An 18,030-nucleotide genomic window follows, 5' to 3' on the forward strand; every position below is an offset into this window, starting at 1 on the left:
ATTTTTTTCTTTCTTCTCAAAGGTTGTTACAAAAAGTACAAAATGCTTTTTCCCTGCAGCTCTTCCTTCTCTGGGTGAAGTGCTCTCATTCTGTGGCTATTGTAGCGTGGTTGCAGATGCTGGGCTGAGCCCCCATTAACCTGAGCCTATAGACTGCTTTAAACTTTTATAACTGCTATTCTACTTTCGATTTATTTTTAAGCTGATATGTAAATATGTATATTGACAGGATCCTCTGTGATTTTCAATGTGTGTTCTCAAATGTTCAGATCAAGATAAATATATCTATTGCTTCAAATATTTTAAAATGGAATTTATAACCAGAATATTTGAAAACAGCCTAAAGTTTCTTTCTTAAAGTTGTAGTCAACAATTGTCTCTTTCCAGCTCAAGAGTATTTAAATTGCAACTCATACATTTTACGTGTTTATTTGAACAATGAAGTTTTCTTATCAGCTTATTTTTTCTTCTCTGTAACACTTTTAAAGAGTGTGACTTTGGTGCTGGAGAGATACTTCAGCACTTAAGAACACAGATTGCTCTTGTAGAGGAGCTGAGTTGTTTCCCAACACCCACACTAAGTTCCTATAATTTCAGTTGCAGGGGATCTAACATCTGGAGCCTCTGTGGATATCAAATGCATGTGAAAGAGACACACTCTTTCACAAATATACATGCATAAACTTAATTAAAAATAGATTTTAAAAAACAAGAAGTTGTCATCTTCTTGTTGATGTCAGGGTTGTTGCTTTAAAGCTAAATGTTTCTTTATATTGAGAGAAGTGACATCTCTCAGGCAAGCTTCTGACCAGAGCATCAGGTGGCACCATTTGCCTATCAGCCCTTGACATGTATCAGCCACCTCTGTTAGCTAATTGTGTCTTGTCTTGGTTACTGTCCTGTTGCTGTGAAGAGAAACCATGACCAAGGCAAGTGTTATAAAAGAAAGAATCAAACTGGGAGCTTGCTTAGAGTTTTAGAAGGGTTATTTCATGATCGTCATAGCAGGAAGCAGACAGACATTGTGCTGGAGCAGCAGCCAATGCTAATCCACAAGCAGCAGGAAGAGAGAAGTGAGGGTGAGGGTGGGGGTGCTGTGGGGTTTTGAAATCTTAAAGACCACTCCCAACAGCATATCTTCTCCTTCAAGGCTATACCTACCAATCCTTTCCAGACAGTTCAACTGAGGCTGAGCATGTAAATATATGAGCCTGTGGGCCCATTCTCATCCATACCACCACAAGTCTTTAATTAGGTTTCTTCTAAAAATTCATTCTTTCAGATAAAATCAAAGAGCTCCTGTCTCCAGGTACAGTGAATTCTGACACATTGCTAATCCTTGTGAATGCCATCTACTTCAAAGGAAACTGGGAGGAACAGTTTAACAAAGAGGACACCAGGGAGATGCCATTCAAAGTCAGCAAGGTAACTACAGTGCGGTAACTAAGGAGATTCCTGGGCAAGGTCCCCTGTTCAATTGGCTTCTAGAACATAAGGAGTTTCCTCATGTAGCCTGTGCCTCTCATGTCTCTGCCAGCTCTGCAGGCAGACCCTCTCTCAGCCTTAGAGCCTTTCTCTTCCCTTTTTTCTTTCACATGTTGGCAATGATGGCTGCAGGCTACATGGTATGAGGCCTGGCCCTGCTGTCCCTGGCAGATGTTGAGGCCAATTCTGATGGCAGAGCTCTGCAGTGTACTTGAAATGGTCTTCATAGAAGTTTCAAAATAAGAAAATCTAGACTCCAGATGTGGTTTATGAGGCTCCTTGTGGCCCAGAATGCAGTTCATTCCTTGTGCACAGTCTGTTCTTTTCAGTGTGTCTTCCTGGAAGTGCTGTCTTGTGTCTTCTGCCTCTTTCAAGAGGATCACACCTCGAGTTGGTTGCCACAGAACAATACAGAGGGAAAATAACCTTTCTCACCCTGTTGGAAAAGCAGCTGAGGGCAGACAGCTGTGTAATGAGTGCTTGAGTGCCTCAGGCCTTCGAGGAGGAGCCCAAGACTTGGGGTTCCCATACTCCTGAACATCCAGACACTGGGTTGGGAACAGAGTTGACCTACAGGCTGAGGACAAACCTGGGGCCTGGGGTGGTGGTGAGGGTGGAATGGGGAACTCTGGCTTAGCTCATCAGTGATTGTCCTTAGCTTAGCAGTAGTTATCTGGGAGCACAGAGGAGCCTTCTGTGGGAGACTTAGGCTGTGTATCTGTAGATGAAGGCTTTCTCCATGCTCTCGATGATGGTTATGGATGAAAGAGACAGTCCATGTTTATCCATATCGTTTATTGACATCGTAGAAAATGGGTGCATAGCACCTTTTCAGGGTAGACCAGAGATTAAATACCTCTTTTAGGAGAGAATATCCGGGAAGGGAATTATTAGCTAAACCTTCAGGGCCTCTAGATACCTAATTAACTTGGAGAACTCTGTTCTGATCTACATGATTATAGGTCAAGTTGTGATATGTGTTCTAGGCCAGGAATCTGGTAGGGAGCAGGGAGCTGCCTACTGTCTCAGGTGGGTGCCTGGGTGCCAGGGACTCTGAACCTGCTCAAACTTACCAAGTTTCCTGTCAGGGTCCATTGTCCTACACAGGAGGGCAAGAAATGGGTGAAGCCTGGGGCTGCCTGCATGGAGGGATGTTTTTGGGAACTGGTTCTCCTTTCCTGCTATGCCACCTTTAGCATGAGATCTTTGTCCTCATGTGCACAGCAGGGCTTTGACGCCAATGTAGTCTACAGGGAAGGACATAGAACTGACAGCAAGAAGGCTTTTTTTTTTGAGATCTTTCCCATATAGTACATATAAGTGATGACAATATATACATATATTACATAAGTGGAACTACTTACTGTGGCTCCTGTTAGGTGCAGAGTTAAGAGGCATTGTCTTGTTTCCTTGTCTCTACACTAGGACACAGACTGCTCTCTGGCTACAGCAGCTGCTGATGGTAATCCATATATGTGACCTTGCCTCCAAAGGCACAAGATTTTCTGTTCTGTGGATTTTTATTTAAAGTATGAGCAGAATTTCTGCCCATTTGTTTGCCACTATAGCCTTCAGATCACTACTTCAGATCACTTGAGATCCTACTGTGTACCATGCACTAATATGCCAGCCCTCATGAAGCTCTGTTTTTCTGGGGAGAGAAATTTGAGATAAGCATAGGTAAGAACACAGTAGTTGGCTCAAGAGACACACAGAGGCATTGGCAGGATGCTGTGCTTGAGTGTTGAGGCAGTGAGAGGTGCTGAAGAAACCTTCACTGTAAGACTGCAGAAGAGCAGACACCAGAATATAAAAAGCATGTTCCAGTTCTCCAGTCCAATGTGTTGGGAGAAAGAAACATAATCTGGTTAGCCACAACACTACAGACAACCCTACTACCAAAGAAGAGAGTGAAGTAGAATAAGAAGCAGGGTGGGCTCTTTGCTATTCCGGGATGCTTTAAGGATTTTAACTAGCTTTTGTTCCTGGTAGAGTGGTCCCACAAAACGATATCCCACCACAGCAGGGTGGCCTGAGTTGCCTTGTGCTACAACCTATGGCTGCTGTGCTGAGGTTAGTGACAAGGATGTCATTATAGTATCCCAGGGCTGTGCTGATGGCAGTCTCTTTAAAAAGCAAAGTCAGGTTTGGGTTATAAATTCAGAGATACAGACAGTATAGTTTTGTAATGAGTCAAATCGTTGATTTGGAAAGGCTGGAGTCAAGGACATGAAATGGGTTTGGCAACTGGAAGTAGGACATCGCTGTCAACCAGGATGAGTAAGACTTGTAGGTAGAGCAGCTATAAAAAAGAATATCAAAGTGCAGGAGTCAATAGTCTATAAAATAATTATTCCATTGTTCAAGGAGAAGTTCAGGCTAGAACAGTGAATATGAGGATTATGTTCAAAGTCATGAGAATAAATGAGACTCCCAATAGAACAGCATTGTTGGCTCAGGACATCACAGGTGGTTGACACCTGGGTCAGTCAGCTTTCTGTCATTAAAATGTGAAGATACCCAATTTAATAATAGAAAGGGTTTATTTGACTCAGTATTAGGGGTTTAAATCTATCTTGAGATGGATCCATTGGTTTGGGCCCTGTTTTGAGGGTCCCAAACCCTCAAATGGAATGGAATACTGGTAGCAGGCATTGAAGCAAAATGATTCGTTCCAAGACCAGGAAGTGAAAGACAGGAAAAATCCCCAGCTGGACAGTGGTGGCGCACGCCTTTAATCCCAGCACTTGGGAGGCAGAGGCAGGCGGATTTCTGAGTTCGAGGCCAGCCTGGTCTACAGAGTGAGTTCCAGGACAGCCCGGGCTACACAGAGAAACCTTGTCTTGAAAAACAAAAAACAAAAAACAAAACATAACAAAAAAATCCCCAGATTCCTCAGTTCTGTTCAAGTGCACATCTCAATGATATAAATTACTCCCTCTAAGCCTCACCTATTAGAGTTTCCACCACTATGTCATGCATGATGGCAAACACCTTTAATACTAACATTCAGGAGGCAGAGAAAGGTAATTCTCTGTGTTAAAGGCCAGCCTGGTCTCTGTAGCAAGTTCTAGATCAACTAGGGCTACAGAATGAGACTCTATCTCAAACAAACAAGATTCTATCTCCTCCCAAACTTGCATATTGAGGACAAAGCCTTGAGAAACAGGCCTTAGGAGTCATGCAAGGTCTCAACCTGTGTTTGAGAGGCTGATGAAGTATTCTAGAAGTCAATTCAAGAATATGCTCTCGAGGCTGGAGAGATAGCTCAGCAGTTAAAAACACATATTGTTCTTGAAGAGGACTAGAGTCAAAATCTAATATCCACTTGTGTCTCATAACCATTCATACCTCCAGTTCCAGGGGATTTGATACCCTCTTCTGAAATATACAGACACTAAATGCCCATAGTCATGTGGTACATGTGTATACATGCAGGGCAAACACTCATACATATAAAATACAATTTAACAAAGCAAGTATTCCTAGTTTCAATGCCTGGCTCCTTTGGTTGAATTTGCCCAATGTGTCACTTGTGTCTCCTTTCAACTTAATATTTATCCCTTACAGGATGAGAAGAAACCTGTGCAAATGATGTTTAAGAAGTCTACCTTTAAGATGACCTATATTGGAGAGATATTCACCAAGATTCTGTTGCTTCCCTATGTTGGCAATGAGCTGAACATGATCATCATGCTTCCAGATGAACACGTTGAGCTGAAAACAGTAAGGATCATGGGGCCTTGGTGGAGCTGTGCTAGAAAAAGAGTAGTGTTTGGGTTTCTGCTGGGGAAGCTCTCCTAGGCTCCCAGGATCGTGTTTTTCATCTTTCATTCTTGTGTGGCTGTGGTGGAATCCAGGAGCTAGAGCATGCTTAGTAAATACTCACCGACGAGCTGCTCACTGTCCCCTCCCAGCTACCAAAATAAGTTCCAGCCACACTTCCCTGGCCACTGTAGAGCCTTTCTGTTGTTTCAGTTACCTGCTGTGAGGACAGCATTGTTCAAATGTTCTCTTTTCTAGGTGGAAAAGGAAATAACTTATGAGAAATTTATAGAGTGGACAAATCTGGACAAGATGGACGAAGAAGAGGTAGAAGTATTTCTCCCAAAGTTTAAACTGGAGGAGAACTATGACATGAAGGATGTCCTCAGCAAGTTGGGCATGACCGATGCCTTTGACGGGGGCAGGGCAGACTTTTCTGGAATATCCTCCAAGCAAGGCCTGTTTCTGTCTAAGGTGGTACATAAGGCCTTTGTGGAGGTGAATGAGGAGGGCACAGAGGCTGCAGCTGCCACAGCTGGCATTATGATGATGAGGTGCATGAGGTTCACCCCCCGCTTCTGTGCCGACCGCCCCTTCCTTTTCTTCATTCAGCATGTTAAGACCAATGGGATTCTGTTCTGTGGCCGGTTCTCCTCTCCCTGAGGAAAGGGTGTTCCTGTCAGTCTTTTACCCACTCTCCACTGTTTGCCTGTGACCTAAGTGACCTTATCCATAAGTGCAATGAGAGTTATGAAATAAAGGGCTTTATTTCACCCCACCTTCAGAACTGAGTGTCTGTCTGCCTCACAGGAGGGCTTTTTCTAGTGTCTGGATTTACAACTCCTGTGGGTTTATGGTATTGCTGGCTACAGAGGTCATCCCTGCTGCATGACCCTATGGATGCCAACACAGGCAGCCATGTGTGCTTCTGTCTTTTTCCTTGGTAGCATGAGGATCTCTTCCCACTTAAATTAAGTGAAAAAAAAAAAAGCCAGTGAGTTGAAGCTTCAAGTAATGGGCAGTAGGGAAAGCATCTTTCCCTATATCTCTGTTTCCCCTGTCATATGGTATAACACATAAACCTCTTTAGATACTTACTGACCACTTTCTCCCAGGGGTTGGAAACATGAGGTCAGTCACTGACAGAGGCCATCTAGGAAAGGCTATGACAAGGAAGTGAGTTTTCTGGAGATGACCCACTGTTTTGCATGGCTGCAATGGGTGTGCTCTGGAGAGGCACAGCCCCAGAAACTTTGTCTCAGGATTGCTTCTCACTGCTCATACGCCTCTCCTGGCACTATTACATAGCCCAGCGACTCCTGGGCATTAGCCCACTCTTTTGGGCAAATTCCCTGAAGATGAACATGAAGATGAACTTTCATGAATTGATGATGTTTATATGAATTAATGACTATAGAATTCAAATAATTTTAGGAAGAAAGTTTAAGGAGTTGGTTTTAGTTGTTTTTCCAGAAAGATGTAATAAAGTTAGAATCAAGAATAGAATGTGCACTCTCCTCATAGAATAGTAAGTAAGGAATACAATGAACCTTTAAAAATTGCACTAAGAAGAAGAAAAATAGGCTTGGAACAAATTTGCATTCAAGGAAAAATATTCACTCTATATCAGGCTAAGGATAAAGCTACAGATCCAGACTATGATAAAGCAAGGCCATGTGAAACTTTTCTTTGAACTTACAATGAGCTTATAGAATGAAAACACTGCTTTGAACTTACTCTTGACATTATCCTTCTCTTCCCTTTTGTATAAAATTTTATCTACAAGATAATTTTATAAAGAACTTTTTTCTAAAGATATAAAAAGGTTGAGAGGGGACACTGTTGGGACTCTGTTGCATCCACCAAATGTATATATGCCTGCCTGTCCATATGTATGTACATACATATGTATGTAGGTTTATATGTGTGTATATAAGTATGTATATACATTTGTGAAATTGATGAACTTGTGAAACTGGTCAGGCCTGGCCAGAATATGACCTCTCTGTCCTTTTCTTTCTTACCAGCCATGTAAGAGTTGGAAGAGTTCAGAGTTTCTTGCTAGGCATTCTCGCCAGCCCTAGATAATTAAGTTTTGTTCCATCAGTGGTGCTGACTCTGTAAATTTCCCTCTGCTGTCAGCTGGAGAATTGGAGGATGTCAGCTGCTATTAGCATTGACCCCAGACACTGTGGCCACACCTCTAACTGCCTATGATGTCAAAACTGGCCTCTGATAATTCACATAAACACCAGGTGACTTTCAATTTAGTGACAAGTATTACAAATAAAAGGTGACAAGTTTCTGCAGCCATGCTGGGAACTTGCTGGAAATACAACAGAAGCGTTTACAAGGAAGGGAAGAAATTAAAGGGTTCAGGGTCTTTGTGAAAGAGTCACCTTAGAATTCTAAGGGATGGCAGGAAAAACTTTCCATGACCTATGTGCAGTTTTGCAGCAGCCATGATCCCTTCAGACTTCACCGACGCTGCTGTGGTGACAATATAGTTGGTCATTTAGGAGTTGATATGAAGAAAGGGTGAGGAAGGCTTTTGATGCTCACCATTTGTCATGTCCTGTTGCTATAGCAAAAATACCTGTGACTGGAAAAGCTGAGCATGATGGTACAGATGAATGATTCCAGCACTTGGGAAGTAGAGATGGAATGATCAAGTATCAGAACCATCTGGAGTTAACTGGAGTTGAATGACACAAATTAAATGTACCTAGTACACATTGACAGAATATTCCATGCAAATACTAAAGAAATCACATTTCTCAGCATCTCATGGAAATTTCTCCATAATCTATGACATTAGGAAACAGCGAGTTTCAACAAATTTAGAAAAATTGAAATAGCATCTTCCATTCTGTCTGACCACAGTTGAATAAACCTGGCTACCAATACAAACCAAAAAGCACACATACCTTTGTAGACTCAACAACACACCTGAATGCCAGTTGGGTCAAGAAAGAGATCAATAAGGAGATTAATAATTCCTAGAATTGAATGACAATGAAAATACAACCTGTCCAAACCTATGGGACACAAGACAGTCCTAAGTAGAAGTAGTTCATTACAGCATTAAGTACCTACATCAAAATTTTGAGAGATGTCAAATTAACAACAATGCATCTGATCCTTGGGGAAAAAAAGAACAAACAACTCTAAAGAGCATGGGAAGAGATAATCTCGCTCACGGCTAAAAGCAATGAAATAGAAACAAACATAATACAAAGAATCAAGGAAACAGTGGGTTCTTTGAAAAAATTAACAAGACTGACAAACTATTAGCCAATTGTGTGTGGGGGGGATGAGAAGATCTACATCAATACAATTAAAGATATAAGGGAGATATCACTGTAGATAGTGAGGAAACTCAAAATCCTGAGGACATACTTAAAAAAAATGTGTACCCTACCAAACTGGAAAATCTAAAAGAAATAAGTGAATTTCTAGATTTATATTACCTACCAAAGTTCACTGAAGGTGAAGTGCATAATGTAAATACATACAAACGATGAGACAGTAACAGTAACTAAAGTCCCCCGCTAAAGCGAACCCAGGTGGATTCCTTGGAGAAATGTGCCACCTATGCTTCTCAGACTGTTCTCCGAAATTGAAAAGGAAGGAACATTTCTAAATTCTCTGTATAAGACCAATATTATCCTGAGACCAAAACCAGACCAAAAGGAAGAAAGAAAAAAAAATACAGAAAGAAATTGATTATAGTCCAACCTCCCTGATGAACATAGACATAATAAATCACAATAAGACACTTGCTAAGCAAATCTAAGAGCACATCACAAAGCTCATCCATCATGATCACTGGGCTTCATCCCAGAGATACAGGGAGCTTCAACATACCTAAAACAATAATCTACCACATAAATGCACTAAAGGACACAGGCCACATAACCATCTCATAGATGTAGCAAAGGTTTTCAACAATACCCAGTGTCTTCCCTTCAGGATACAAGTTATGAAGAATCTAGGGATATGGGGGGCATATCTCAATATAATAAAAGCAATATACAACAAGGCCAAAGGCAACATTATCCTAAATGGGGGAAAAACAAAGTATTTCTATTAGCATAAGAGATGAGACAAGGATGGCCACTCTCTCCATTCCTGTTCAATATTATGCTTTAAGTCTTGGCTAGAACGTAAGACAAGTGGATGAGATAAAAGGGATACAAGCAGGAAAGGAAGAAACTTAAGTCTCCTTATTTGAATATACAATGATTCTATGTATAAGAGATCTTAAAGACACCATAAGAAAACTACAGACATTAAGCACTTTTATCAAAATAGCAGGATACAAAATTAACACATGAAAGTTGCCTTCTATATACAAACATGCCAAGAAGAAAATTAGGGAAACAACTGCTAAAAGGTTTTTATCCCCTTTCTCCCCCAAAACCAATGTTCAGCAAAGGATACCTTAATTCAAGTAAAATGGCAACTTACAGAATAGAAAAATGGTTACCAGTTGCACATCTGACAGAGTGTTAGGATCTAGAATATATGAAGAATGAAAAATAACCCCTAGATATGAAGAAAGCCAATAATTAAAATTTGGGAAATTAAGAGAAGGAATTAAACAGTTCTCAAAGAGTAAATGCAAAAGGCTGATAAACATTTTAAAAAATGTTACATTCTTTGCTATCAGGAAAGTGCAAATTAAAGCTGCTTTGTGATTTCATCTTACAGAATGACCAACAACAAAAAACAAAGCTAAACCTCTTGATGCACTAGTGTAAACACAAGCTTCTGACCCAGAGACCAGCAGGTACTAGACATTGCTCAATGCTGATCATAAGGCCCAACCTTAAGCTGTGGCTGTCCAATTCTAGCTGAGAAGAAGCTAGATTCATCCCATACCTATTGTTCTTTGGGTCTCCTATATCTCTTTTTTCCCTGTGAAATTATTCTTTTATTTGTTTTTGACAGGAACAAAAAGTCTAGGAATGTAACATTAGACTCCAGACCAGACTGCTAATCAGACCACAAAACAATGCCTGTTTACCTCTACCTGTCAGAGTTCCAGGTATATGATGCCTCACTTAAGAAATGAGTATACATCAGAGGGGGTATTGGCATACACATATTCTACTCCCCACAACTTTTCTGTCTTTTTCTGGAGAATCAGAGAGCCTGGCAGCAGACTCCTACTCTGAAACCTCCTCCATCAGAAAGCTGTAAGAGAGCCTGGGTCTGCTGACAGGTTTGGTAGTTAAGAACACTGACAGCTCTTTTGGAGGACTCAGGGAATCCAGTGCCTTCTTTGACCTCTGCAGGCATCAGGCAGCATGTGGTACACAGGCATATGTACATGTAGAACCCAGGTATAGATACATGTGGTGCACAGGCATACATACATGTTGTTCATAGGCATACATACAGGTGCTTCACAGGGATATATATGTGTGGTACATAGGCATACATACAGGCAAAACATCCACACACATACACATAAAGTTAAATTTAAAAAGAAGAGACCATGACTCTGGCATGTGGGCCTAATTTCTATCTCCTGAGGCTCTTTCATAAACCACATCTCAATGTTTCTTGAGGCTTTTCAGGACCATGTTGATTCTTTTGCCCCATAAAACTTCAAAACTATGGTGCCTTTGACATACTAAAAGCACCAGCATCTGGAATAGCATACTTTGTTCCTGTCAATCAACCAGTAACAACATAAACTGCTGTTGAGGTTTGATCTTTTGATATATATTGTAATGGTAAGTACTGGCCCCCAAGACCAGGTTGCTCCCAAGAACAAGAGAAGTCGAATACAGTGTGATCTTACTCCTTGCTTTATAACTTAAGGTCAAATAAAAGATGCCAGTAGCTGGGCAGAAGAGATATAGGTGGGGATTAGGGTTCCCGAGCTTGGGGTCTGAGAGGATCAAGAGGTGAGAGAGGAAGGTGGAGAGAGGAGAAGATACCATGGGATAAGACTCTTAAAAATGGTCGTGAGGGCTGGCCAATTGGAATTAAGACCAACTCAGATTGAACATCATAAGTAATAACTCAGGGTTAATAATAGGAATGTAGAATCTAATAGCAGAGAGGGTACATATCTGTCAAGATTTAGTGCTGATAATGGCTTATCTGAGATTGTCGGAGTTAATTAATTACTTTGGAAATCCAAAATATAGTAAGATTGATTACAATGTTTATCGCAGAGGTTGGTTAGTTCTGAACAGGTTGGATGTAGTGTGTAAGTAGAATAAATTAAGTAGTTAGAAATGATCACAGAGCTCATTAGTCACCTGGTTACAGGTTGGGTGGAAGTTAGATTTGTAAAGACAATCTTCAAACAGCATTTCTCAGAAAACCCATTCCTATGGGAAGATACAAGGCTGATATCTCTGGGAGGGCACAAGGGGGTGGCTCTCCTGGTCACTGTCTGGTCTGGATCTACTCTCTGGCATGGGTTTTCTTTGATTTCTTAATCTTTTAATTAGATTGGTATCTTCCAGATTACAGATCATTAAATTCCAAATGGCAATGGTGTTAGGAATATCATCCATTACCATCAGCATCGGTGCCTGCCTCATGGCCCTGAAACCATATCACAGTGCTGTCTGTATTAACCGTTCCTTCCTCCTCTCCAAAATGGAACTCAAACTTTTAATGCCTTAAGCTCTTACCCTCGTATGACAGACCAGCAGTGCCAGTCAGGCCCCCAGCATCCCTTTTCAGCTCTGAAGCAGTCTCAGTAGAAAGACATTGATCTTGTGTCAATGACTTGTCCTTCCTGATCTGTCAGGGGAAAACTAGAGACAAAATGGCTCAAAATGGAAGTACCCTCCCACCTCCACCCCCTCCCTGCTTCAACAACAGTGCCTGATTTATCGTAAGTCTGATACTGTAACTCATGTTACCGAATGCATTATAGGATCCCCTAATGACCCCTGTAAATAGATTACTTATCAGAATAATGAGATGCACATTTCCTGTTTATTCAGCTATGACATCACACAAATGGTCCATGACCTAAGATTGAACAACCTCCCCTCTGATATAAAATGGTACCCTTTCATCTCAGGAGGGAGAGTCTCTCTGAGAATTTTCTTTCTGTGTTTGTTTTGCCTGTGATACACATTCTTTATTAAACCTCTTATTAGTTCTGATTGGGTAAATAATTTTATACCTTTCCTGCCATCTTGTTTGTTCTCAGGCAATTTCTTCATTCCCACATAGATCAGGAATCCTTGCCTAGAGAATGGTGCTGCCCTCAGTGGGCGGGGTCTGCTCACATTAATTAATTAATTAAGACATCCCCCAACAGACATAGCCACAGGTCGACCTAATGTAGACAATGTCTTATTGAGAGTCTCTTCCCAGGTAACTGTCAATTGTATCAAGTTGGAAATTAAAGCTCACCATCCTATCAGGTTTTATGCATTGCTGGGGATCAAATCCGGGGCCTATTTTGTGGAAACAAATCCTCTATCCACTGAGATTCATTCCCAGGCTTGTTTGTCTTATTTATAAATGTCTATAAAAATATCTTAAGGTCAAGTAAAGGGCTCAAGTACAATGAAGTGACAGCAGAAAGCTAGCCTGTCAGTACAGACTAGTCAAAAGCCAGTTACTATGGCTTGTGCCTGCCAGTGAAAACTTTGGCAGAACTCAAGGGCTCTTGGAAATGATCTGAGTGTCATCAGGAGCACCAGCAGATAAGATGTGATGGGGTTAGGTACCCCACCTGCTGGGCCACAGACACAGTGAATGTCAGCACCCAAGTAGCCTGACTTGGGGTGATTGGACCAACAAGTCCCCTCTCCCTAAGCGCAAGCCATAGAGTTTTGAGCCTCTAAAGGCTGACTTTTCTCCCACATGCCTCAGATAAGGTTCTGCTCTAGTGCTGAGGAAGTGATGCTAGGAGCCTTGGCTTTGTGTACTGTTAGGTACTCTCTCATGGATACAGAATGAGTGGATAATGCTACATCCCTCTAGGGATGGGAGGAAATAAAGAATTTGAGCAAAGAACTAGCAGATTGGTTATCTCTGATATGATAGGCTTCAACTTTTTTTTTTTTAAACCCAGCCTTCTTCTCACCCCTCTTACATTGCCCAAGGACATGGGTAGTTTAACTAAGGACCATCTTCTCTCACAGATGCATAGCTTCAGCCCCTTAGCTTGCATTCTAGTCCCTGCCTGTGTCCTTACAGCCCTGTCCTGTTTGGTCTCAGCTTTTCTGAGACTCTAACCTCCAACCTTATCACCTGGCCCCAGCCCTGCTGTGCCCCAGGCTCAAGCCCAGGCTCATTGAGCCAAAGCTCTATTCCTTCACTCTGAAGGAGGCTAATGACCCAGAAATCCTGTGTCTCAGGCTTCCTGGTCTTGGCCAACTGGTGTGTGAGAGCTTCTACCCAAGGCTTAGCTATGAGGCCTGGTGATAAGGAGTTCTAGGTTGGGAATGCCCTTCCAGCCGAGGCCCTCCCTGCCATGGTGGATGCTGTGCCTGCTCCCTGGAAGGAATGAACACTGGGAGTAGGCAGCAACTGAGGGCCTGAACTGTTCCCCGAGTTCTGTACCTCTAGACAGATGCCAGTAAGACTTAGGAAGCCTAGGGTTCCATAGTGGCAGGCCACTGTTGAGTGCACTTTGCCTCCACTGGTTTGACAATGCTATCCCTCCATCTGGTTCAGCCCTTCCCTGCCTGCTAGTGAGGTCATCTTGGTGACTCAACTTACTCTGCCCTTAACCGAACAAGGAGGTGTGTCAAGGAGTGGCACTGTCTTTTCTGACCCAACCTATGTTGAATATTCTCAAGTGCCTTGCCTATCCCTCCAGCACCTGCTACTGGGGATGACTGAATTCTTAAGGTCATAGGTCTGTAGGCCAGTCCTCACCAGCCTCACTCTGTTCTCAACACTGGTGCTTCCAGCCTGTTCATAGAGCCTCAACATCTGACCGAACTTCCCTGACAATCATCCCTCCAGTAAAATCCAAATCACACCCCTGCCTCCTCACTCTCCTCCAAGAAGACCTAACTACCCTCCCCATCCTCTTCTAGTCCAAGACTATTCCGTTCAACTCTTGCCACCCACTTTTGTTCAACAGGGAGCTTTTCATGGCCCCAAACCACCCAGGTCCTTATTTAGAATTATCCCCTTTTATTTTTCCTTGATAACTCATTCCTTAGCCTTTCAGGCACATTTGGCCTCTCCTAGTCAGCTGCTGGCTCTTTCCTCCCTGTTCTCCTTTGTGTACTGGTATTCCTGGGAATTCTTACTCTCCCTGGGAAACCTCACCAAGACTTCAAGCTGTATGATTTGACATCACATTGACACTTGGTTCCTAGACCTCTTTTGAACTTCCCATGGAACTTTAGTCTTTCCATGTCAAAACTGAAATTCGTTCTGGGCCTGGTGTCACAGGCTTGTTATCCTAGCAATATGGGAGAATAAAGGAAATTGAGTCTATCCTGGGCTACAGACAAAATATAACGCCTGCCTGGCTACCTACTGAGACACTGTCTCAAAATAAAAGGAAAAACCAGGGCTAGGGGTGTAGCTCAGAGTGCTTGCCTAACATTCAGGAGATGCTGGTTCAGTCCCCAGCACCACAGAGGGGAAAAAGTGAATACATTTACTCAGATATGCTGTGATATGGCTAAGTGGGTAAATGCTTGTCAGTCAAGCCTACAGACATGAGTTTGTTCCTTAAGCCCATATAAAGGTGGAACTAAATTAACTTACACAAAACTAGCTTTCAATCTCCACAGGTAGGCTGCCATATACCTTCACCCATACATATCACACACACACACACACACACATACACACACACACACACACACACACACAAAACCAAACCATGTTTTCTTAAATTCCTCTAATTTCCCATCTTGCTTGTTGTCACAGTCACTAGCCTATTGGGCCAAGTCATCCATCTGGGTCATGTCTGCTTCCTCCCTCCTTATCTAACTAGCTGCAAGGGCATCCTCTTTTGTGTTTTATTAATTTTATTTATTTAGATAGAGTGTCTCACTCTGTATCTTTGTCTGGCCTGGAGCATTCTATTTAGACCAGGCTGTTCTTGAACTTGCAGAGATCTTCCTGCCTCTTCTTTCCTAGTGCTGAGATCAAGGGAGTGCACCTAGTACTGCCTGTCCTCTTCTGTAATCACCTGTCTCATTCCTGTTACTGCTTTTTATCTAAAAAAATTGGCAGCATTGATTCCCCTGCCTGGTTCCCACTCCTGCCATGCTTCCACACTGCTATGAAGCAAGCTTTTCTATCTTAATTCTGAGGATGTCGCTACATGTTCAGAAGTCTGTAAACCCACCGGCATGATGTCATGAATGTAAAATAGTCTGGTATCTAAGCTAATTTGCCTCTTATTTAATGATACGTTATGAGCTATGGATTTTCTGAGGTATACGCACACTTCCATGTTTCCCAGCCTGCACAGTTGGCATATTCCCTCCTGTGTGCCATTACTGAGCTCATCCCCAGTCTTCAGTTCTCAGTTCTGGTGTTAAGGACTCTGACACCCTTTTAGTCCATATTCCCAAAGGCAAACCTATTGTTCCTGCTTCTACTTGTTCTTGCCTATGTAGTCAGCATTGGTAGTGCACGTACCACAACATATTTCATCTGCTTGCACATCTGTACTGAGGCCAGAGACTATCTTCTCGATTTCTCTTTCAAAGTAACTCCTGGATGGTTCCATAAGTAGAATAAGTCTGTAGAACAAATGAAACAATTATACCACATCTGGCAAGCCATTGACACCATCTTCCAATACTAGCCAGCTATATAATAAAGTTATTGAAACGGATACTCACATATAAACTTTCTGAAGAACAAGATTGTAATTGTTCTAAAGGTCTTTGCCTACCTATGAAGTTATATAGTGTACAGGCTGGAAAGAAGCTCTGTCCTTGTGAAGGTCTTAGTTGTTTTGAGACAGGCTGATGGCCTTGGAAAACAGGAGGGAAAGCGGTGTGTGTTTGGAGGGGAAATCTGAGGAATGCTGCAGTGATAGCTTGACATTAGAGTCCTGTTGTGCCCAATTGCTTTCTCTGTGAGCTCAGCAAACAGAGCCTTCCTCATAAGAGGCTAGAGTGGTGTGCTTTGAGAGTCCCCAGTGCGACTCATGCTGAAGCCAATCCCTCATGTGAGGTATCAGAAGGTGGGGGGTCTTTGTGGAATGATTAGGCCATGAGAGCTTTGCTATAACTCGGCTAATGCATTTATGGACTAATAGATTGATTAGCAATGGGCTATCTTGAGTGAGTCTATTATGGAGCCCAATTGCCCTTGTTACTTGTATGTATTTTCCTTTCATAGTGTCAAGACATGCACCTCAACAGGACTCTACAGATAATCTCCAACAGCAAAAAGATTTTCATTAAGATGCAGTCCCTCAGCCTTTGGCCTCTCAGCCTCTAAAATCACAAGTTAAACCTCTACTCTTTATAAAATATGTGGACTGAAATATTCAGTGATAACCAAAACAAACAAAAAAATGTGTTAAGACAGATAGGAATGGGGGCTGGAGAGGTGGTTCAGTGGTTAAGAGCACTGACTGCTCTTCCAGAATTCAATTCCCAGCATCCACATGGTGGCTCACAACCATCTGTAATGGGATCTGATGCCCTCTTCTGGTGTATCTGAAGACAGTGACAGTGTACTCATATGCATAAAATAAATAAAAAAAGACAGCCAGGCATTGAAAATGGAAGTTTTGCCTTCATTTAAATACTCAGACACTTTTATCAAGGATGAACAGTGACATATTCATCTCATATCACCTCCACTTCCCTTCTAGAACACCCAGGGTGACATTTTAGATTTATCCCCTTTGTGTGGGATCCAAATGGGTATTCAAGGGGATTTTTCGAGATGAACATCAAGATGATCAGGGAGGTTCCTTTTAGGACTCCAAGACCACTGGCTGCAGTACAAACTCTAATTATAACCCCCTTTCCCAGAACAGGCACCAGAGCCAGGGGTGGTAGAGTGTTGTCCAGAAGTTCTAATAAGAGGCTCCCTGACATTAGTCTCAATGCTCTCAAGCAAGACACTCTAGATGTATCCAGGGAGCACTTTCCTGGGACTTCTCATGCACTCAGCATAGCCTTTCTGCAGTGATCTGGGATCTCAAGGCCAGTCTACTTACTGCTCAGCTGTACCCAGCCCTAGCTAGGTGGACACTTGTTCTGTTGCCTCCTCATTTGCATTTTCAAAGGGGTCACTCATCGATGCCAGGGTAGATAAGAACATGAGCTTCTTTTGCTATGGAAAAAGAGAGACACAGAGAAGCATGTCAGAGAACCAGGCCATCCAGGAGGCTGATCTCAGATAACATTTGCGGTGCCAGTTTATTGCCAAAGTGGCTGAGCATGGACAGGGTCCCCAAGTTTGAAATGTGTCTCTTGAAGGATTTCGGTTCGGGATATCTTGGGGATCAAGAGGTCTACTGGCAAAGGAAAAATAACTGTAGAGGAAGTGACAGTCGTCTGCCTCTGTCTCTCAATCTTCCTAGCTCCTCATGGAACAATGTTCAGAAAATAGTGACATTTGCATGGTTTATTGCAGAGTTGTCAGCCCTCTGAGGCCAATCATCACCCATCAACACCTGCATAGTCTAAAGCTTGGTGTCAGTGTTTTCAGCAATAGCAGGATCACGAATCAGGCCTGTAATCCCAGTGATTCCAGATACAAGAATATCCAACATTGAGGCCTGCCTGAAACACAGAAGGAGCCACTGGTCAGCTGGAACGTATTACCAGACCCAATCTCAGACTAAAA

The 18,030-nt window shown here is 42.4% G+C and overlaps 1 protein-coding gene across 5 annotated transcripts in view; it reads left to right on the top strand.

Moving 5' to 3' along the window:
• The window catches only part of LOC114617572 (serpin B6), a 109,846-nt gene that overhangs the window by 74,226 nt on the left and 17,590 nt on the right, over positions 1-18,030 (top strand). For 4 of the 5 annotated variants that reach the window (XM_028763159.1, XM_028763161.1, XM_028763158.1 and 1 more), the window contains 3 exons: positions 1,283-1,425; positions 5,056-5,211; positions 5,509-6,034. In XM_028763159.1, coding sequence (XP_028618992.1) covers positions 1,283-1,425; positions 5,056-5,211; positions 5,509-5,913 — 704 coding nt within the window. In that variant the 3' untranslated portion in view covers positions 5,914-6,034. Of the gene's footprint in view, positions 1-1,282; positions 1,426-5,055; positions 5,212-5,508; positions 6,035-18,030 lie in introns of those variants that run through there. The other variant, XM_028763162.1, reaches the window with a different exon arrangement.

Source organism: Grammomys surdaster, unplaced genomic scaffold, assembly GCF_004785775.1.
Source record: "Grammomys surdaster isolate TR1022 unplaced genomic scaffold, NIH_TR_1.0 137, whole genome shotgun sequence".
Classification (NCBI taxonomy): Eukaryota; Metazoa; Chordata; class Mammalia; order Rodentia; family Muridae; genus Grammomys; species Grammomys surdaster.